The sequence below is a fragment of the Rhinopithecus roxellana genome, chromosome 12 (assembly GCF_007565055.1).
Source record: "Rhinopithecus roxellana isolate Shanxi Qingling chromosome 12, ASM756505v1, whole genome shotgun sequence".
Lineage (NCBI taxonomy): Eukaryota > Metazoa > Chordata > Mammalia > Primates > Cercopithecidae > Rhinopithecus > Rhinopithecus roxellana.
In genome coordinates, this window is record NC_044560.1 from 94,017,480 (window position 1) to 94,040,260 (window position 22,781).

The 22,781-nt window shown below is 43.5% G+C and overlaps 1 protein-coding gene across 3 annotated transcripts in view; it reads left to right on the forward strand.

The window, feature by feature from the left end:
- ERMAP (erythroblast membrane associated protein (Scianna blood group)) overlaps positions 1-22,781 on the forward strand; it is a 33,399-nt gene that overhangs the window by 2,880 nt on the left and 7,738 nt on the right. For 2 of the 3 annotated variants that reach the window (XM_030913063.1, XM_030913064.1), the window contains exons 1-3: positions 12,062-12,231; positions 14,803-14,892; positions 15,127-15,474. In XM_030913063.1, the coding sequence (XP_030768923.1) occupies positions 14,808-14,892; positions 15,127-15,474 (433 nt within the window). In that variant the 5' untranslated portion in view covers positions 12,062-12,231; positions 14,803-14,807. Of the gene's footprint in view, positions 1-12,061; positions 12,232-14,802; positions 14,893-15,126; positions 15,475-19,983; positions 20,101-20,987; positions 21,021-22,668; positions 22,702-22,781 lie in introns of those variants that run through there. The other variant, XM_010371847.2, reaches the window with a different exon arrangement.

Here is a 22,781-nt window from a genome sequence, read left to right on the forward strand (position 1 = left end):
CATCACTGAAATCACAGAGCTTCCAAGTATTTTTATCCATTTTCAGCTCCTTTAAGCACTCCAGTTCCTGGAATTAAGGTCAAGTGTGCCTGGGATGCTTTAAATATTTGTTCTTTTAATTTTAAATCCTTATGTTAAGCTCCTAGAGCGGGCCATATCATTTGAGGTTGAGGTGCCACTATATCGCCATGGTTCCAGATGATAGGAACATTTGCCATACTTCTTATCATTTCTACCATCTGACCATTTTGTTGAGATCATCTGAACATAGTATGACTGTGGCATGCAGACTGAGAGGTGCAATTCAAGCTAAACATCCCCTTAGGGGACCAATTAATAATGATTCCATAGGAATCGTTGTGCAGCACCTCTGCCTGTTCTGCAAAGCAATCTTCCTAGACAAGTACGTTCATTTTTTCAAACTGGGTCCAATCCTGTTTACAAATAGGTTTTTGAGGGTGGTATGCCTCAATTATAGGAGCAGATTTATTATGGTAAATACTGAGATCAGAAAGCATGTGTAACTGTGTCATAGTGATTGTATCCAGGCATTATTTCCAGCTCTTATTGAAGGAATACTCACAGCAGTCGTGATAACTGCTGTCACAGCTACCATTAAATTATTTATTGTGACTGGTTGTCCTCCTTTCCTCAGGTTTTCTTCCGCCATCTGTGACAGCTTCTTGATCTGTCCCCAGGTGGGTGGCTGTGTTCGACGGGAGTTGCTCGTGGCAGTTGGGGTCCTCCTCAGCGCCAGTCTCGACATGGCTGCAACTGGGGGGTACTCGGGATCCTCCCGGAATCTCTTCCTCAGCATCTGGCTCATGATGAGGTTTCAGGTGTCTTGATGGTATCCAAATCAGCTGTTGATTTTGGCCTGGAGAAATACAAGCATAACCTCTACCCTAAGTTATTATTTTACCTATTTCCTAACTTTTTATTATTGGATCTCTCCACCAAATCAGTTTCTCTGTTTCTGTCTTTGCAGCTGCTTTCTGTAGATGCTGTTCAGCTGCTGATAACATCTGGCCTTTGGGCAGGCTCAAAAAATTTAAAGTTAATAATGCTAGGTTCAGTTACATTTGTGGATTTCCATATTCTCTGTCTCTCCCTTTCTGCTTTTGCAACTGCTGTTTTAGGGAGAGATTCATTCTTTCCACTATGGCTTGTCCTTGAGAATTGTATGGGATACCAGTAATGTGTTTAATATTCCACATAGAGAAAAATGTAGCTAGAGCTTGGCTAGTATAGCCTGGGGCATTATCTGTTTTAATAGAAGCTGGAATGCCCATCACCGCAAAACACTGCAAAAGATGATGTTTAACACAGGCAGAAGACTCTCCTGTTTGGCATGTAGCCCAGACAAAGTGAGAAAAGATGTCCACACATACATGTACATAAGCTAGTCTCCCAAACGAAGGAACATACGTGACATCCATTTGCCAAAGAGAGTTAGGTTCCAGTCCTTGAGGATTAACTCCTCCTGTAAAAGATGAGGAATGTACCATTTGTCAAGTTGGGCATCTCTGGATAATAACTTTAGCTTCTTTCCAGGTAATGCTGTAATGCTGTATCTGCGTGTGAGAGCAGAGGCAATAACATGGGTTAAATTGTGAAAGTGTCTAGCATTAGATATTGCATTAGCAACTAGGCGATCAGCCATTTGATTCCCTTCAGTCAAAGGTCCTAGAAGAGGTGTATGAGCTCTAATGTGAGTAATGTAAAAAGGACGCATTCTACTCCTAACTGCTGTCGCCAATTGGGTAAATAAAGTCATCAGTTGTTTGTATGAAATCGTAACTGAGCATTTTCAATTAACTGTGTGAATTACACAATTAACTGTGTAACCATGTATGAAGAATCAGAAATCACATTAATTGGCATATCAAAAGCAGTCAATACCTCAATTACAGCTACAAGCTCCGCTTTTTGAACTGAATACAGGACGTCCGGAAAACTTTACTTTTTGGGCCAGAATAAGAAGTTTTACCATTACTAGATCCATCTGTAAAACAATGAAAACGCTTAGCGGGTTGCAGGTTGTTTACTGCAGGAATTATAAATGCAAACCATTCACAGTCTTGCTCAGCTAAAGGGATAGTAAAGAAAGAGTTTTTAAAATCTATTTAGATCAATTTAACTATTAAAGGCCAATTTTTTGGAATTACAGCAGTAGAAGGCAATGCTGGCTGTAATGCTCCCACAGATTGCATAACTGAATTGATGGCTCTTAAATCAGTTAACATTCTCCATTTACCTGATTTTTTCTTAATTAGGAAAACTGGAGAATTCCAAAGGGAAAATGTTGGAGCTATGTGCCCATTTTCTAATTGTTCAGCAACTAATTTCTCTAAAGCCTCCAGTTTCTCTTTACTTAGCAGCCATTGTTCTATCCAAATTGTCTTATCTGTTAACCATTTTAAAGGTATAGGTTCTAGAGGCTTAACAATGGCCGCCATTAAAAATTATTTCTTAATCTTTGGCGGGAACTTTGTTTTTCCACTTGAAGCGGTTCTTTCAAACCTTGCGAATTTTTTTCTAGTCCCATACCAGGGACATACACCATTTCATGCATCATATGTTGACTTTGAGGGCTATATAATTGTTCCAGAATTAGAACTTGTGCTCCCCATTGTTGTAATAAATCTCTTCCCAATAAATTTATAGGTACAGAAGTTATAATTGGTTGAATAGTCCCAGGTTGTCCATCGGGCCCCTCACAATGCAAAATATAACTACTTTGATATACTTCAGCGGCTTTACCAACTCCAATGACGTTAGATTGAGCGGGTTGAATTGGCCACAAGGACGGACGGCCAGTGCTGTAGAGAAATGATTGAAATGTCCGCTCCTGTATCTATCAAACCTTTAAATTTCTTTCCTTGAATAGTTATTTCACAGGTAGGACATTTATCAGTAATTTGATTTACCCAATAAGCTGCTTTGCCTTGTTTATTTGTGCTTCCAAATCCTCCTGTTCGTTTAATTTCACTTTTCCCCATTCCCACATATGGCACAATCAGGAGCTGTGCTATGCGCTGTCCTGGCTCTGCTTTCCAGGAAACAGAAGTAGATATCACAATTTGAATTTCCCCATTGTAATTGGAATCAATGACTCTTGTATGTATTTGTACCCCTTTTAAACTCAAACTAGACCTTCCTAAAAGTAATCCTATTATACCTGCTGGCAAGGGTCCACAGACTCCTACTGGGACCTTTTACGGGGGTTCCCCAGGCAGAAGGCTCACTGCTTTTGTGCAGCATAAATCTATTGCGACACTACCGGCTGTGGCGGGGGACAGACATTGTACAGGGGTGAGGGAATGGCCTGAGCTAGAAATGCCCTGGTTTAGAATGGGGCCCGGGACAGGCCCCTCATGGCATTTCCCGAAATCAGATTCCCTGCTTTATCAACCTTAGAGTGACACTGTTTAGCTCAATGTTTTACTTTTTTACATTTTGGACATATTTCAGGCTTAAGAATTTTCTTTTCTCCCCTATCTGGCGGCCTGACTCACTGATTTTTTCTACATTCTTTTTTAGTATGACCATGCTTCCCACAGTTAAAACAAGCTCCAAGAAATGGAGTATTTCCTTTATTCACTCTCAGTCCTGCCATTGCCTGTGCCAACAAAGTAGCTTTATGCAGATTACCTCCAATGCCATCACAGGCCTTGATATAATCAACTAAATGTGCTTTCCCTCTGATAGGTCGCAGAGCAGCCTGGCAATCGGGATTAGCATTGTCAAAAGCTAATAACTGCAGCACTATATCCTGAGCAGCCAAATCTGCAATCATCTTTTTAAGAGACTTCCGTAACTGAGCTATAAAATCAACATATGGTTCCCTTGGTCCCTGTTTTATAGCACTAAAGGAAGGGTATTGTTCCCCACCTGAAGTGATTTTTTCCCAAGCTATAATGCACACTCCTCTAAACTGTTCTATAGCATCATCCTGCATGACCAGTTATGCATCTAAACCAGCCCAGCCACCAACCCCCAAAAGTTGATCTGCAATTATATTAATTCGAGGTTGGGCCTGGGCATTGTGAGCAGCCTGAATGGAAGCTTCATCTGCCCACCAAGTTTTAAATTGTAAGAACTGAGCAGGAGTTAGACAAGCTCAAGTAAGAGTATCCCAGTCAGTAGGAATCATCTGACTGGAAACAGTAACATTCTTTAACAGTCTCATTATAAAAGAAGAACCTGATCCATACTGACTTATTGCTTGTTTTAATTCTTTGAGTAATTTAAAAAGAAAAGGCTAAAATGTAGCTATAATATTTCCCTGTTGATCTGGGGGGTGTATTCTAACAGGGAACTGCCAAGCCTCTAAATCACTGTCTAGTCTAGCTTGCGGAATTCCTGCCTGAATAGAACTAAGAACTGTCGTTTGAGGCACTGCTCAAATAGTCACTGGGGCAACTACTTTTTGCCCAGTGTCCTCGGGAAAAGAAAGATCTGGAGGGTCATTTTCTTCAAAATAATAAGGAGGGGGTGCAGAAGGGTAGGGATGAACCTCTCCTTCCTTTGCTGCTTTAGCTTTAGCTGGCAAATAATCTCTGTAACCTCTTCTGTTACTTTGCTATACTCTTGTTCCTCCTCATGATCAGTGTGAAAAAGTTCCAAGATGAAACGAACCAGACCCCATACCTGTCGCATTGTTACACTGATGCGTGTGAGCTCCCCTTCTTACTCACCACGGGGATTGCTTTAAGAGTACACGGGTATCCTCCAGCTAGTTTTCTGTTCCAACTGGTGCTCCGGCGACCCTTCGACCTGGATTCGAACCCCCATGAATGGACGCCACTTGCTGAGACCAGCTCAGTCAGGGAGACCCTAACCCAGCAGCATTAGATGAATTAAAGACACACACACAGAAATATAGAGGTGTGAAGTGGGAAATCAGGGGTCTTACAGCCTTCAGAGCTGACAGCCCCAAACAGAGATTTACCCACATACTTATTAACAGCAAGCCAGTCATTAGCATTGTTTCTATAGATATTAAATTAATTAAAAGTATCCCTTAAGGGAAACAGAGGGATGGGCTGAATTAAAGGAATAGGTTGAGCTAGTTAACTACAGCAGGAACATGCCCTTAAGGCACAGGTCGCTCATGCTATTGTTTGTGGCTTAAGAATGCCTTTAAGGGGTTTTCCGCCCTGGGCTGTCCAGGTGTTCCTTGTCTTCATTCCTGTAAACCCACAACCTTCCAGCGTGGGCGTTAGGGCCATTATGAACATGTTACATTGCTGCAGATATTTAGTTTATGGCCAGTTTTGGGGCCAGTTTATGGCCAAATTTTGGGGGGCCTGTTCCCAACACTACCTATCAAAGTCCCCTCTCTATTCTTTCCATGAGTTTGTGCTTTGTCTGTCTCTTTTGTGTCTACCAGTGGACTCTTGGCCAGTCTGCAGAATTTCTTGGTTTGTTGAATGACTAGCAAGAGTTTATAGTAATATAACTAGAATATTTTTACAGTTGAGGTATATAACATTCTAAGATTATATTCACTTCATTGAATAACATTTTTTCTAGAGCCAAAAATTGTCTATTTTTTATTTGCTTAATGATCTATGCATCCATTGTTTATTTTTTATTTTTAGAGATGGGCTCAAGGGATCCTCCCGCTTCAGCCCCTGGGTAGCTGGTACTACAGATGTGAGGCACCATACCCAGCTGTCTGTGCATCTATTGTTAACTCTTTCACAAACTCTCCATTAGAGCTATAAAATATCTCTTGATCTGGTCACATGAACCAGGTCATTTACCAGTGTCTTTTTTTTTTCTTTCTTGGCAACATCCCTCCTTAGACTCATCCTCTCTCTGCTCCAAACTCCTCTGCTTGGCCTTGCTTCACAGCTCTCATCCTGGGGTTAGGAACCTAACCACATTCTGGGGATTCGCTTCTTGTTTCTTCTGTGTCAAATCACCTGTTCACTGAAGCTTATGTTTTTCGGTTCTTGGTTTATTCTCTCATTTTCGAGGAGTACATTCTCCACTAACTCCCCAGAAGGGGTTCATGGAAGGTAAATTTTTGAGTCCTTGCTTGTCTAAAAATGACTTTATTTCCTTTCATCCTTGAGTGACAGATTTCCACGTTGGAAATTATTTTCCCTCAGAAGTTTAACGACATTGATTCATTATCATCTAGCTTCTCACGTGGCTGCTCTTGAGGTGACTAATTTATTCTGACTTCTGTTACGTCCCATATACTTTGTTTGTTAATTTGTTTTTGGAAGCTTTTAGGATATTTTTCTCCTTTATCCTTGATGTTCTGAACATTCATAATAAACCATCCTGTAAGTATTTTTCATTCATTATGCTAAGCACTCAGTGGCCCCTTTCAATCGGGAAACATAGTCTTCAATTCTGGGAAACTTTCTCTGTGATCAGTTTCTCTATTTTTTTTTTTTTTTTTTTTTAACAAATAGAGACAAGGTCTCCCTATGTTGGCCAGGCTGGACTTGAACTCCTGGCTTCAAGTGATCCTCCTGTCTCAGCTTCCCAAAGTGCTTGGATTACAGGCCTGAGCTGCCACACCCAGTCAGTTTCCCTGTTTTTTAAATTTTTCTTCATGTTCCATTTCCTGGTTTTGTTTATTCTGCTTTACAAGAGATTTTCCTGAGCTGTATTTCCTGGTTCTTCTATTGAATTTTTTCATTTCTGCTACAAAAATGTTAATTTCCAAGAGTTTTTCTTTGATCCCTTACTTTCCTTTTGGGTAGCCTCTTGCTCTTATGTTGTGGATTCAGGATCTTCTCTTATTTCATATTTCTGAGGATTCCAATTGTAATTTTCTGCTGTTTTCTTCTGCTTCCTAGATTGTCTCTGTTGTTTATTTTGATCTCTGGCTTTCAAGTTGGAGGAAAACTCAGACAATAACAGATACCATTGAGTATCAGCCCCTATTTTAAGTATTTTGTATGTTTAAGTATTTTGCATGTTTTAGCTAATTGAATCCTTACAACAACCCCATAAGGTAGAGCCAGGCCCTGGTCCCTCCCATCCCAAGCCTGGAAGGTTCTCAGTTGAGAATCAGCTTTCTTCTTGCTGATGTCAAGGATTGATGTCAGGAGCCCTTTACCTGATGTTTCCCCCAATCCTGCCTCGCTCTGCAGGCACCTGGGTTAGAGTTCAGTTTTTCCTAGATCTGTTACTAGTCAGCCCTCTGCTTTCCTTCATTAAAAACATGTATTGACATCTCTGGCCGGGCGCGGTGGCTCAAGCCTGTAATCCCAGCACTTTGGGAGGCCGAGACGGGCGGATCACGAGGTCAGGAGATCGAGACCATCCTGGCTAACACGGTGAAACCCCATCTCTACTAAAAATACAAAAACCTAGCCGGGCGAGGTGGCGGGCACCTGTAGTCCCAGCTACTTGGGAGGCTGAGGCAGGAGAATGGCGTAAACCCGGGAGGCGGAGCTTGCAGTGAGCTGAGATCCGGCCACTGCGTTCTAGCCAGGGCAACAGAGCAAGACTCAGTCTCAAAAAAAAAAAAAAAAAAAAAAAACAAAAACAGACATCTCTATTGTACAGTTTGTCTTTATAGGCTTTTCCTTTTGCACTCCAAGATTGTCATTTTAGTTCATTTTGGGAGGTAACAGAGATAAGCATTTGTGTTCAATGAGCCATGTTTATTTAACTGGAAATCCAGAGCTGTCTCCCTCTTTAAGTCAGGAAGCATATTGACCAAAAAAGTTATAGTGATTATTACTAGATTCTGGGATTATGGTTAAGAATGATATCTTTGTCTATGTCTGCAGCTATTTTTCTCACTCATAGAGTTAGAAGTCTAAAAACCACATTTCAGATAAGAAACTCATTTTATGATGTGATTTAGACTGATAAAATGTTTCTTGAGAAAGCAGTAAAAATATTAATTATGACAAGTTATAAATTGGTACAATTACTTTGGAAAACAATTTAGTATTATCTATAACCTGGCAATACCACTTGTAGGTATATATTCTCAGGAACGCAAAATTATTGAGGACCTCAGAGAGCTTCAGTTTATGAGTTATATTTTTTGAAATTTTCCATGTTAAAAATTAAAACATGACTAGGTGTGGGGGCTTATGCCTGTAATCCAGCATTTCGGGAGGCCAAGGTGTGAGGATTACTTTAGGCCAGGAGTTTGGGACCAGCCTGGGCAACATAGTGAGACCTCATCTCTACAAAAACATTTTTAAAAATAGCTGGGCTTGGTGGCATGCACCTATAGTCCTAGCTACTAGGGAGACTGAGGCAAGAGGATCACTTAAGCCTAGGAGTTCAAGGCTGCAGTAAGCTATGATTGTGCCTTTGCACTCCAGCCTGGGCAACAGAGCTAGACCCTAGCTCTAAAAAAAAAAAAGTGAAAACTGAGAAAAATTAAATATAATAAAACTTCTTTTAAAAATAAAAATAATACACAAATTACTATCAACAAAACATGTATTTATGAAAAGCAACTTTTTTGATACAAAAATATTACTGAGAAGAGTAGCACTGCTTTATATAAATAGTTTTAAAAAAAATTAACTAATTAATTTTTTTTTTTTTTTTTTTAAGACGGAGTCTCACTCTATTGCCCAGGCTGGAGTGTGTGGTGTGATCTCGGCTCACTGCAAACTCCATCTCCCAGATTCAAGCAATTCTTGTGCCTCAGCCTCCTGAGTAGCTGGGATTATAAGCGTGTGCCACCATGCCTGGGTAGTTTTTGTATTTTTAGTAAAGACAGGATTTCGCAATGTTGGCCAGGATGGTCTTGAATTCCCGATCTCAGGTGACCCGCCTAGCTCAGCCTCCCAAACTGCTGGGATTACAGGCATGAGCCACCATGCCCTGCCCTAATTAATTTTTAATTGACACATACGGTACAGAGTAATATTTTGATATATACAATGTGTAGTGATCAGATCAGGGTAATGCTCATATTCATCATCTCAAACATTTATCATTTTTGTGTTTTGGGGACATTCAATATCCTTTCTTCTTTATTTGAAACTACATAATATATTATTGCTAACTATGGTCATCCTACAGTGCTACAAAACACTAGAAGTTGTTCCTCCTACCTAGGTGTAATTTTGTGTTATTGAAGAAATCTCTCCCTATCCTCCCCTTCCCTCTCCAGCCTCTAGTAACCTCTATTCTGCTTTTCGCTTCTATGAGATTAAGTTTTTCTTTTTTTTTAAACATCTAACTATGAGTGAGAATGTGTGGTGTTTAACTTTTTGTGCCTGGCTTATTTCACTTAACATAATGTTTTCTAGTTCCATCCATGTCACTTTGAATGATGGGATTTCATTCTTTTTAATGGCTATAAATATTTTAGATGTCTGGCTTAATAGAAGACAGCTGTATTCTCAAGCCAGCTATATCTTTCAATCTGCTGCAGTATGTTTTGTGGTTGAAGTGTATGCAACTGGAAAAGGAGCATTTCAATAGCTTTTTCAGATAATCGTGGATATTCTTTGATAAGACATCAAAACTCAGCAAGTGGAAGTTTTTAAGGCTTAGTTATGACATGAAATCTGAAACCATAGCACTGACCTTTTTATACTCTATTACAGCAACACTCACAGTTTTTTCTTGTGTTTTGAATGGATGTTTTACCCATGCAGGGTTTTGTCAACACATCCATTGATCATTTGGAAATTGCTGGGTCACTGAGTTATACAAATCTTCTAAATGTTGACACATTTCATTATGCAACATCAAAAAATCACATTTATTTATTTATTTATTTTGAGACAGAGTCTCGCTCTGTCACCCAGGCTGGAGTGCACCGGCGCGATCTCTGCTCACTGCAAGCTCTGCCTCCCAGTTTCACGCCGTTCTCCTGCCTCAGCCTCCCGAGTAGCTGGGACTACAGACATGTGCCACCATGCCCGGCTAATTTTTTGTATTTTTAGAGAGATGAGGTTACACCGTATTAGCCAGGATGATCTCGATCTCCTGACCTTGTGATCCGCACCTCGGCCTCCCAAAGTGCTGGGATTACAGGCGTGAGACACCGTGCCTGGCCAAAAAATCACATTTCTTAATATCAATACCAATCTCATCAGAAAAGTCTTTTGCTATTGTGAGGGTATCAAGCCCATAGCAGCAGATAAAAATTTTCCAAAATTCTAATTTTTGCTCAAAAGATTGAATTTTCTCATTGACAACAAACACTGTCAACTGCTTTTCTTGAAGTGACAGGAGCACTTGACTCATCTGGAGAAAATGCCTGGCAAATACCCAAGGCTGAATAATGATACTTTGTCTTTTAGCTGTACTTTCAGGTAAGAATGGTGCTCTGTGAGTCAAGTGATTACTTCAGCTCACAATCACTTAAAGTTTTTTCCTCGAGAAAGTCATCATAGTTTGATATGCAGCGTAACTGTTTATGCATCCTTCCCATTTTGTCACAGAAAGTATTAAAAAAATGTGTATCTAAGAGTTGAGATTTAATAAAATGTGTAACTTCTACTACAGTTTGGTGCCACTTGCTGATTTGTGCTAGCTGTTTTACCCACTATTGCTTTTGCAGTGTCCTTGAAAATGTCAACACCATGAAAAAGGCAAATAACATCTTTATTATGATGAATGTAGTTTTAACCTGGCTGATAGGGCCTCAGGGACTCCCAGGGTTCGTGGACCACACATTAAGAACTGGTGCTCTAGAGAAATTCTTGCACATATGAGCAGGAAATATCTATCAAGAATGTGCAGGGCAGTACTGTTTATAAAAGCAAAAGCCTGGAAACAACCCACATTTCTATCATTAAGGGACAAGAGAAACTGTTGGTAGATTTATATAATGGTCTACTATATAGCAGTGAATGACTATCCAGGTGAAACAACCTGGATTAATTTCAGTGTCTTAATTTGTACACCCCCAGAGCAGAGTGTGAGGTGTGAGACAAGTCCTTCAGTTCAAGAGTGTATTCAGGAAACAGAAATGGGAGTGAGCAAAAAAGGAAGAAAAGTCAATAAAAGGTGCAGTATGGAACTACATACCACTATGGGTTTTTTTTGTTTTTTGTTTTTTGTTTTTTGTTTTTTTGAGACGGAGTCTCGCTCTGTCGCCCAGGCTGGAGTGCAGTGGCCGGATCTCAGCTCACTGCAAGCTCCGCCTCCTGGGTTCACGCCATTCTCCTGCCTCAGCCTCCCACATAGCTGGGACTACAGGCGCCCGCCACATCGCCCGGCTAGTTTTTTGTATTTTTTAGTAGAGACGGGGTTTTACCGTGTTAGCCAGGATGGACTCGATCTCCTGACCTCGTGATCCGCCCGTCTCGGCCTCCCAAAGTGCTGGGATTACAGGCTTGAGCCACCGCACCCGGCCTAGAACTACCTACCACTATGAACCACTGTGCTTAATCCCATCAGGAACACTCGGAGGAATCACATCGAATACAGCTCAGAGCTGAAGGTGCAAGGCTGGAGCATTTTGTCTTGACTCTTCTCACTGTTGTTTATGTCTCTGAGGTGTTGTGGGCCACCACAGATGTCTGCTAGACTCAAAAGCTAATGTTGAGTAAAAAAGGGAATCATTGGGAATTATGTACAATGGGCTCCATCTTTATAAAGTTCAAACGACATAAAAATGTATAAGGTATTGTTAGTGATACAATTATGGAGATTATGAATATATAGTTAAGGATATTACTAAAGCAAGACAGGCGGAAAGCATTTATCACATGTTGGAAAACAGCAAGCTTGCTTGTCAGAAGGCATATGTCAGGGTGTAGCTGGAGATAAAGACAGTGAGTTAAAGAAGGTGGCTAATTGGTGGATGTCTTTGAAACCAATCTTCCAATTTACTCTGATTTGAAAAGTAAAGGGGGAAGGTTTTCAGAAAGAATGTGATAGAATCAAAATGCATCAAAGAGAATTACTATTGGCAGCATTGGAGGAAAAGGGAGCGGAGGGGCAAAAGTCCCTTATACCCAGTCAGTCATACTCAGTGGTTCCCTCACTTCTGGGAGCCTCCTCTTTGCTCTGTTCTTTTATCAGAGGCAGACAGACAGGGTGTGGCTTGCTGGTTTACAGGGACAGCTAGAAGGGAGTTCTGTGGGGGCAGAGAGAGCCCTGGTCTCTCATATTTCATAAAATACGAACTTTTCCCGACCCACATCCCTAGGCCTTCCTGATGCGCCTGCCTGCTCCCTGGTCTCTCTGCATGGGGAAGGAGAGTTCCCAGCTTGCAAACTCCAGCTTTGCCTGTGAGAGGAACAAGCATCCCTGATCCAGAAGGTGGTGAGTTCTCCCCTCTCTCTTCATGCTTTTTAGTCCTTTAACTTTCTCAGGATCCTCAGGTTCAGTAGAGAAATAATCCCCTTTTCTCCCTACATACAAGAACATTTTCAAGGGCGAAATGGGGCAGCTGTTAGCTATCACTAAAGAAATACAGAAGGAGACAAGTGACAAGAAAGCTGGAGGGGTTTTGTTGAAGGACTCTTATTTAAGTAGTATTGTCATCATTATTAAACTACAGCCAACATTTATTTAGCTCTCACTATTTGCTGGACCCTGTGCTGTATGCTTTTAGACTGATCATTTGCAGATTTGCAGGGTCATATTAAACTGCTTGGGATTGTCAAGAGAACATCTGTTACAATCTTTTTTCTGATTTAGAAGTTTTAAAAATTAAACTGTTTCAAACTTCAAATGTAAATAACTGCTTAAGGGAAAATGTTTCCAACATGTGTAGTGGAAAAAAATGGTTAGTATATGAAGAATTTTGCAAGCCATTAAGAGATAAATGTCCTAATAGAAAAAAGAACAAATTACATAGACAGGTAATTGACAAAGTCCAAATAACAGGTGAGTAATCAAAGAAATACAAATTGAGATGAAACACCATCAAATTAAAAAAAAAGAGAGAGATGGCATTTTGTTACTCATCAAATTTGCAAATATTTTTTTTTATGATAATATCCAGTAATGGTAAGGTTGTGGGAAAACAAGAAATTTCATATGATACTTTGGTAAATTGATATGACTTTCTGGAGGGCAATTTGTCAGTGCAAATGAAAAGTCTTCCCATTTTAAAGATGGGAAACTCAAGGCCTAAGAATCTAAGTGACTTGCTTAAAGTTACAAAGTCATGGCCGGGCGCGGTGGCTCATGTCTGTAATCCCAGCACTTTGGAAGGCCGAGGTGGGCAGATCACGAGGTCTAAGAGCTTACCCTCTTAACCACTTCATAGATTGTCTGAATCTTAGAATATGGGTGCATAGAGGTCTCCTCCTATTCGATTTCAGGCAGCCTTGGGTTAGCTTGGAGCTCTGTGTCACTCCGGGCATGTCTACCCAGGCAGGGTGTGCTTCAGAGTCACTAGAAAGTTGAGGGGTTTTGGGATTGGGAATAACTCCAGGGAATCCTGGGCCCTACTTCCACCTTCAACCATACTTGATAAAATAGAGAGCTTTTCTCATTTACTCCACTTCTCTTGTCCAGTGTTTGAGTAGCTAGTAACCTATAGGAAAGTGGGTGGAATAGTCACAAAAAAATGTGTCCTAATGTGATCCTAACCTCACTATGGCCTAGTGCTCTGTTGTCATTTGATTAGAGGGGTATGTTGTATAAAATATGATTTAAAGAAAGACAAGAACAACCCTAAACCAGTGTGCTTTTTGCCGTGAGAAAACAGAATTGGGTTTTCAAAATGAGAATGTGTTCAACGCTAGCTTCATCTTCAGTTTCCCAGTCTCCCTTTGACACCTCCTCTGTGTGTCATGACCTTTTCCATGACCTTCAGGGACTGGGCCTGCTGACTCATACAAAAGCCTCCTCTTTGGGAAGGATTTGAACCTTGGAGAGAATTTAAGAGATGAGTTGCCTTTTCCTAGAGCATTTACATGTTAAACTTTATCCTCACTTGTGGCATGAGAGATTCTGTTTCCTGCTAAAGCAATTTCAGGCAGTAGCAAATAGGTGAGGAAAGAGCTTTACAGGAGGAAATCCTTTAGGGTCTCCCTGTGGTTCATGCACACAGTCACCTGAACCTGCTAGGGATAATTTTCCTCACTTAGTTAGTACTAATAACAACAACTACACACTTATGAGCACTTGTTCTGCCAGGCATTTGTGGCCAGTGCTTGGCAGGCAGTATCTCTTTGAACCCTCACACTCATCTGTGAGGACAGTTCCCCTTTATAGATGAAGAACCCGAGGCCCAGAGATGTTATGCAACCTTCCTAGGGACACAGAGCTAGTAATAGGCAGAGCTAAGATTTGAACCCAGGTCTTTCTAGCGCCAGACCCTGAATTTGTAGGATTAGTGTCTTCAGGGTGACATGGAGGGACCTCACTGCCTTGATCTGTTATTTATCAAGAGTCAAACTTGAAAAGGCTGTCCAGGGAAACCTCCAGGCTGCATCTTGGGCAAAGATTGGCTTGAAACAGGCACTTCCCAAGCCTGGCCTTGGACACTAACTGTAAAAAGAGGCCATTACTGGTGTTTCCTTGGTTAGTTCTGGGTATAAGTTCTGGATCCTCACTCATCTCATCTGCACCATCATCCTCATTCACGGCATTTAGAGACTTAACACGCCAGCCTCCGTGTGAGCATTCACTTCTTTCAACCCTCACCATAATCCCACAAGGAGGCACAGTTCTTATACCCATTTTGAAGATGAAGAAACAGTCTCAGAGAAGTTCGGTCACAATATCACAAGAAGGTAAGTAGCAGAGCTGAGACTGGAGACCCTGCCTTTGTGATCCCAGAGCACCAGCAATACCGTCTCGGCCTCAGCTCCTGGGTTATACCCTCTGTCATGCCAAGCCCATCAACCCGCCTGTGCTGTCTCCCTCTGTCTGTCCTAGTTCGGATGGAGATGGCGAGTTCTGCCGGCTCCTGGCTCTCTGGCTGCCTCATTCCTCTCCTCTTCCTTCGGCTGTCTGTGCATGTGTCAGGTAGGAGTTTCTGATCCTCTTTCCCTTCCTGGTACATGTGATGTTGGCGTCCCCAGAATAAAGAAGCTTGGTTGGAAACATTACGTCTTTTGGGGTTCTTTTCCCCCAGCCCTGGCAATGCTTTCCAGAGTCCTTACTGGGCTCTGTCAGTCCCTGGGATACCCGCTTCCTCATCCCTTCCCAAGCTTTCTCCTGCTCTCCCTCCCAGTTGGCCTTGTCTCTTTCTTTGTCCAGGCCGCACAGGGGATACCAGCAAGTTCCACGTGGCCTTACTAGGGGGCACAGCCGAGCTGCTCTGTCCTCTCTCCCTCTGGCCTGGGACAGTGCCCAAGGAGGTGAGGTGGCTGCGGTCCCCATTCCCGCAGCGCTCCCAGGTTGTTCACATGTTCCGGGATGGGAAGGACCAGGATGAAGATCTGATGCCAGAATATAAGGGGAGGACGGTGCTGGTGAGAGATGCCCAAGAAGGAAGTGTCACTCTGCAGATCCTTGATGTGCGCCTTGAGGACCAAGGGTCTTACCGATGTCTGATCCAGGTTGGAAATCTGAGTAAAGAGGACACCGTGATCCTGCAGGTTGCAGGTTAGAATGGGTTTGAGGTGCCTAGGGTCATTTGTGGCAGTTGGACAAGCCCAATCAGGACCTACTTTGTCTCTCCATGTCTAGACTTTGTTTTCATTTGCAATGTAGTTTTTACTTGCCAGGACAGCTCAGCCTTACCCAGCCATGTCCATTGATCTCAGCTGAGGCTGTGAAGCTGGCCCAGGCATTTCTGATAAGGAAGGAACTCAGACTTTGGAAAACACTGTACGATGCAGGTCCTGGTTAAATAAGGCTTGGAGGCTCAGATAATAGCTTTTCCTCCCTGGGTCATCTTTGTATGCTCCACTATCAAAGAACTCATTACATGGCTGTAAGGAAATGTCTTCAAGGAACAGATCCCCTGCTGTGACAAGGATTTACTTAATGGGTCCTCTCCTGGGGTTCCTGAGAACGTAAAGGGTTAGGAAGGGAGAGACAGTGTTTCTCTCTCTGTCTCTTTTTTTTTTTCTGTTTGTTTGTTTTGAGACAGGGCCTTGCTCTGTTGCCCAGGCTGGAGTGCAGTGGTGCAATCATAGGTCACTGTAGCCTCGACCACCTGGGCTCAAGTAGTCCTGCCATCTCAGCCTCTCAAGTAGCTGGGACTACAGGTATACTACTATGCCTGGCTACATTTTTTTTTACTTTTAGTAGAGACAGGGTCTCCCTATGTTTCCCAGACTGGTTTCCAATCCAGCAATCCTCCCCACTTGGCCTCCCAAAGTGTTGGCATTACAGGTGTAAGCCACTGCACCCAGTTGAGAGTGTTCTCAAACTAGCTTCAATATTTTTTTAAAAAATAGCCTACTGAAAATCAGTCCACCAAAAATCAGTCTACCAATATTTTAAAAAATCAGTCTACCAACCCAAACCCAACTCAACCCAACCCAAACCATGTCTTTGCATTTGCTTGAATGACGCTGGCTTCACATGGTCACATGCTGATTATCTTTTGGTCCTAATTTGAAGTTGCACACCATGAAGTGGGGATGAATCAATTACTTTAAAACACTCAAGGCCGGGCGCGGTGGCTCAAGCCTGTAATCCCAGCACTTTGGGAGGCCGAGACGGGTGGATCACGAGGTCAGGAGATCGAGACCATCCTGGCTAACACGGTGAAAACCCGTCTCTACTAAAAATACAAAAAACTAGCCGGGCAAGGTGGCGGACGCCTGTAGTCCCAGCTACTCGGGAGGCTGAGGCAGGAGAATGGTGTAAACCCGGGAGGCGGAGCTTGCAGTGAGCTGAGATCCGGCCACTGCACTCCAGCCTGGGAGACAGAGCCAGACTCCGTCTCAAAAAAAAAAAAAAAAAAAAAAAAAAACACTCAGTAGTTGGTAGACAGACTTTCCAAAGCTGGAGTCCTTTGGGGTGAAAAGTAACTTTTTTTTTTGAGATGGAGTTTTGCTCTTTTTGCCCAGGCTGGAGTACATTGGCACAATCTTGGCTCACTGCAACTTCACCTCCTGGGTTCAAGTGATTCTCCTGCCTTAGCCTTCTGCGTTAGCTGGGATTACCGGTGCCTGCCACCATGGCCCGCTAATTTTTTTTTCTTTTTTTTTTTTGGAGACGGAGTTTCGCTCTCGTTGCCCAGGCTGGAGTGCAATGGTGCTATCTCGACTCACCACAACCTCCACCTCCCAGGTTCAAGCAATTCTCCTGCCTCAGCCTCCTGAGTAGCTGGGATTACAGGCATGCGCCACCACGACTGGCTAATTTTTGTATTTTTAGTGGAGAGGGGGTTTCTCCATGTTGGTGAGGCTGGTCTCAAACTCCCAACCTCAGGTGATCCACCCACCTCGACCTCTCAAAATGCTGGGATTACAGGCATGAGCCACCATGCCCGGCTGAAAAGTAATTTTTAAAAGGGGACTGAGGTGCCCAAAGGCATCTGAATCATGTGATACAGTTATTGCTATGGGTGAATTTTTAAATGTCTGAGAATAAAGCTAGAGACTGGCTTATCCTATTGCGAGGAGTGTGGGGAGAGGGTGGAGAGAGGACAGACATTCAAGTTCCATTAACAGCTGCCCCTGTTCATCACAGGAGGTTCTGGGGGAAGAGGGCTCTGGCTGGGACCACACCCTGGTGGACGCCCTGCTGATGTGTAGATAGGTGGGATGGTTCCCAGAGCCCTGGGCCAAGTGGAGAGAACCTCAAGGCAGGGTACTTCCATCCCTGTCAGAGGCCCACTCTCTGGAAAAGCTGGGCTCTTCCAAACAGCAGTGTCTAGCAGAGTCAGGGACAGCACACCGGGGAATGTGTCCTGAACCATCCGCAAAATGGCCTTTGGCCAAGAGAAGACCACAGCCGCGGTCATAGCAAGTAAAAGCTGGGACAGAAACAGGTTTGAAGGCTGTGGTTCCAGAGGAAACTCCTACCCTAGTAGGAAGTTTTTGAGGAATTTTCAATTTTTTATAGTCTAGGAATAAAGCATGTATATTGTAGAAAATTTGAAAAAAATCCAAAATATTTAAAGGAAACTGAAAAATGGCCTATAATAGCTTAAATTAGAGAGGACTGCTGCTAACATTTTTGTATCTTTCTTGCAAGACTTTATTGTGTATATGTATCTCTGAGCATGTATATGTTTACGCATGTGTATTCTTGTGCCCAGGATTTTTTTCCACTTATGATGTCATGAGCATTTGGTTTTTTTTGCCCATGTCCCTAAGTAATATGATTTTAAGGGCTGCATAGTATTTTACCATGTGGCTATAGAATAATAAAATTAATCAAAGCCCTGTTTTAGGGCCTCCGGATGCTTTCCAAATTTTCCTCATGTTATAATTAAGAGTGCAATGAACATCTTTGAGCATATTTTGGAAAGTTATTTTGATTTTTTTTTTCTTTTAGAATGTGCTTCTGGAAGTAGAATTAATGGATCAAAGGGTTCAAACCTTTTATTTATTTATTTTTTTATTTATAATAAAGATGAGGTCTCACTATGTTGCCCAGGCTGGTCTCAAACTCCTGAGCTGTAGTGATCCTCCTGCTTCAGCCTCCCAAAGTGCTAGGATTACAGGTGTGACTCACCACACCTGGCCTGAACCTTTTAATGATCCTTGAAACAAATTGGAGACCAGCCTGGCCAACATGGCAAAACCCCGTCTCTACCAAAAAAATACAAAACTTAACCGGGCATGGTGGCATGTGTGTGTAATCCCAGCTACTTAGGAGGCTGAGTGCTTTATATGACTGACCTCTTTAAATCTCTCCAAACTTCAGAGATAAGGAGTCCTGTCATACACACCTTTTACAGATGAGGGACACTGGGCTGGGCTCAGTCTCCTGCTTCAGGTCACACAGCATTGAGCAAGGACGCACCCCCGGCTTAGACTCTTAACCACTTCTACCCATAGCCTGCTTCTGCTCATTTCTTCTCCTCTATTTCCTCTTTCTTTTCCCCTTTCTCTCCTGCCTAGGCTTCAGGCCTACTGCTGTAGCATCGTAGAAATTGCTTTGCCCCTGTCACAGTGCTCAGGGCAAACAAAGAGGTTGCTGCCTGCTCTTCTAGGGCAGAGTGGGTATTGATAGGCATAAACAGGCAGGTGCTCCTGGGAAGACTGCAGGTGCGTAGTGAGGAGAATGCCTTTAGTCTTCTGAAGTCCCTGGCTTATTTTTCCATGGAATTATAGGGCAGGATGAGATTGTGGTCAAGAAGTTGGTTTAAGTCATCATCTTGAGGCAGGACCATCGAAACCATTCCCGGGAGAGGAACATCTCAGTTATCTTTTTTTTTTCTTGAGACGGAACTTCACTCTTGTCACCCAGGCTGGAGTGCAATGGCGTGACCTCGGCTCACTGCAACCTCTGCCTCCCGGGTTCAAGGGATTCTCCTGCCTCAGCCTCCTGAGTAGCTGGGATTACAGGCGCCCGCCACCACACCTGGCTAATTTTTTCTTTTTTTGAGGAGTCTTGCTCTGTTGCCCAGGCTGGAGTACAGTGGTGCCATCTCGGCTCACTGCAAGTTCCGCCTCCCAGATTCACGCCATTCTCCTGCCTCAGCCTCCCGAGTAGCTGGGACTACAGGTGCCCGCCACCATGCCTGGCTAATTTTTTGTATTTTTAGTAGAGATGGGGTTTCACTGTGTTAGCCAGGATGGTCTCGATCTCATGACCTTGTGATCTGCCCGCCTTGGCCTCCCAAAGTGCTGGGATTACAGGCGTGAGCCACCACACCTGGCTAATTTTTGTATTTTTAGTAGACATGGAATTTCCCCACATTGGCCAGCTAGTCTTGAACTCCTGATCTCAGATGATCCTCCTGCCTCTGCCTCCCAAAGTGCTGGTATTACAGGCGTGAGCCACCATTCCCAGCCTCAGTTATAACTTTAAGGCCATTCAGGGCTTGAGTTATCAAGAGAAGCAAAGAGCCTCTTGGCTGGAGGTCTCTCTCTCCCTAGAGGTGATGGAGACAGTTGGGATGTGCCGGAGCTGCCTGCCATCTGAGGCATGCCAGAAACTCTTGGACATCTCCCTGATGTCAGTTGTTGGTGGTTTCTGTTTCAGCCCCATCTGTGGGGAGTCTCTCCCCCTCAGCAGTGGCTCTGGCTGTGATCCTGCCTGTCTTGATACTTCTCATCATGGTGTGCCTTTGCCTTATCTGGAAGCAAAGAAGATCAAAAGGTAATTAAGGCCGGGTGCGGTGGCTCAAGCCTGTAATCCCAGCACTTTGGGAGGCCGAGACGGGCGGATCACGAGGTCAGGAGATCGAGACCATCCTGGCTAACACGGTGAAACCCCGTCTCTACTAAAAATACAAAAAACTAGCCGGGCAAGGTGGCGGATGCCTGTAGTCCCAGCTACTTGGGAGGCTGAGGCAGGAGAATGGCGTAAACCCGGGAGGCGGAGCTTGCAGTGAGCTGAGATCCGGCCACTGCACTCCAGCCTGGGAGACAGAGCCAGACTCCGTCTCAAAAAAAAAAAAAAAAAAAAAAAAGGTAATTAAGTGGTAAGGGAGCTCAGGCTGGTGGGAAGTGGGACTGTGACTGCTCTGGGAAAGGGCCAGACGGAAGTAGATGTAGACATGACACTTGTCCATAGGTTGGGGACCTTGCAAGCTGGCTGGGAGAAAGCTGGCAGAGCCGTGCCCTGGGGACACACATTGCAAAGGGAGTTCAATAAACTGCAGAAAGGCCCCTGGGCAGAGCTGTAAATTCTCATCCTTTGAAAAATTAGAAAATAACCGACTATGCCAGCCTTCTGGTTAAGAAATTAATTACAGCCTTTTAATAAAGAAATCCAATTATATCCATTGGATAAGACTCTCATAAAAAATGGTCACATTTCACAGGATCTCAGGGCTGCAAGGGACTTTGAAAGTCACAGTCACATAATCCAACACTCCTCCCCTTATCTGATGGTTTGAAGACTCTGTAATCCTTTCAAATGCCGGCTTACCTGTAGTGACAAGGAGTCAGTCCTACTCAGGCAGCTTGGTGCATCTTGGGACACTTGTGCCTGTTAGAAAAAGGCCTTCCTAAGCTAAGCTGACATTTCTGTCTCCCTTTTAGAGAAACTTCTCTATGAACACGTGACGGAGGTGGGTAAGTGTTCTTGGCTGGGGGGCAGGGGAGATGTTTATTTTGTTGTTAATTTCTGTACCCCCATACCCACTAACCTGGATTCCGTTCCTGAAAATTCCATTATCTGCTATCCTTGGTGATGGTGGCAATGTCTAAATCCGTTGCTTCCAGTGTTTACTGCCTCTTACTTGTAATAGCTTGCCTTCCTGTATGTTTAATGAGTTTTGCCTGTGAGCTCATTGCTTGATCTTATTCTGTGGGAGTTGAGTAGGTTGAACATGGGGGAAGCTTTTATTTGTTCAGCAAATACTGGATAATTATCTGCTAAATGCCCTGGACAATACTAGATTCTGGGGATAAAATAGTGAGTAAAAGCAGACACAGTTTTTGCCCTCCTGGAGCTTTCAGTGTAGTCAGGGAGATGAGATGAATTAAATAGTTACACAAATAATGTGTACAAATGCTACACAATAAATCTCTTGGTTCTGAGAAGGCTATGGCCAGAACGAACTAACCAAGCTTGAGGGTTGAGGGTGTGAAGTTTGTCCTGAATGACTAGAAGTCATGAGTGAAGAGGGAGTGGAAAACCATCCACTGCAGAAAGAACAGCTTCAGAGAGAAGCATGGTCGGGGAAAGCAGCACTCACTGGGGAGCTGAGGAGGTGCAGGAGGGAGGGGAAAAGTGGCAGGGATGAGGCTGGGGAGCTAGGCGGGGCTGGGCCTCCTGAGGCCTGGTGGGCCACATTCAGGATTTTAGTCATTCTCAGAAGAGCAGTGGTAAAGCAAGGAATGGGAATATCAGATGGAATTGTGCTTTGAAAAACTTGGCTGGGTGTGGTGGCTCACGCCTGTAATCTCAGCACTTTGGGAGGCTGAAGAGGGTGGATCACCTGCGGTCAGGAGTTCAGGCCTGGCCTGACTAACACGGCGAAACCCTGTCTCTATTAAAAATACAAAAATTAGTGGAGCATGGTGGTACATGCCTGTAATCCCAGCTACTCAGGAGACTGAGACAGGAGAATCGCTTGAACCCCAGAGTCGGAGGTTGCAGGTGAGTTGAGATCGTGCCACTGCATTCCAGCCTGGGCTGCAGAGGAAGACTCTGTTTTTTTTTTTTTAAAAAAAAACAAAAAAACAAAACTGGCTGGGCACAGTGGCTCACGCCTGTAATCCCAGCACTTTGGGAGGCTGAGACGGGCAGATCACGAGGTGAAGAGATTGAGACCATCCTGGCTAACATAGTGAAACCTCGTCTCTACTAAAAATACAAAAAAATTAGCCGGGCATGGTGGTGGACACCTGTAGTCCCAGCTACTTGGGAGGCTGAGGCAGGAGAATGGTGAACCTGGGAGGCAGAGCTTGCAGTGAGCCGAGATGGTGCCACTGCACTCCAGCCTGGGCGACAGAGCGAGACTCCATCTCAAAAAAAAACTGAACAATTCTCTCTGGCTGCAGTGTTTAGTAGAGACCAGAGGGAGTAAGACAGGATGTGGGAGACAATTTGGGCTGCCATTTCTGTTGTGCAGATGAGAGTTGATTAGAGACTGAATCAGGGAGGTGGAGGTGAAAATAGAGGTGGATACGTCCAAGAGCAGGTAAAAGCAACAGGAACCAGGGACCCTCAAGGCAGTGGCAAAAAATCTCATTATCTTTTCCTTTCTTCCTCTAGACAATCTTCTTTCAGAGCATGCTAAAGAAAAAGGTAACAATATATAAAGAGTAAGGGATAGGGAACAAAAAACACATTCTTTATTTTCTATGTAAATGTTGACAGTCATTATT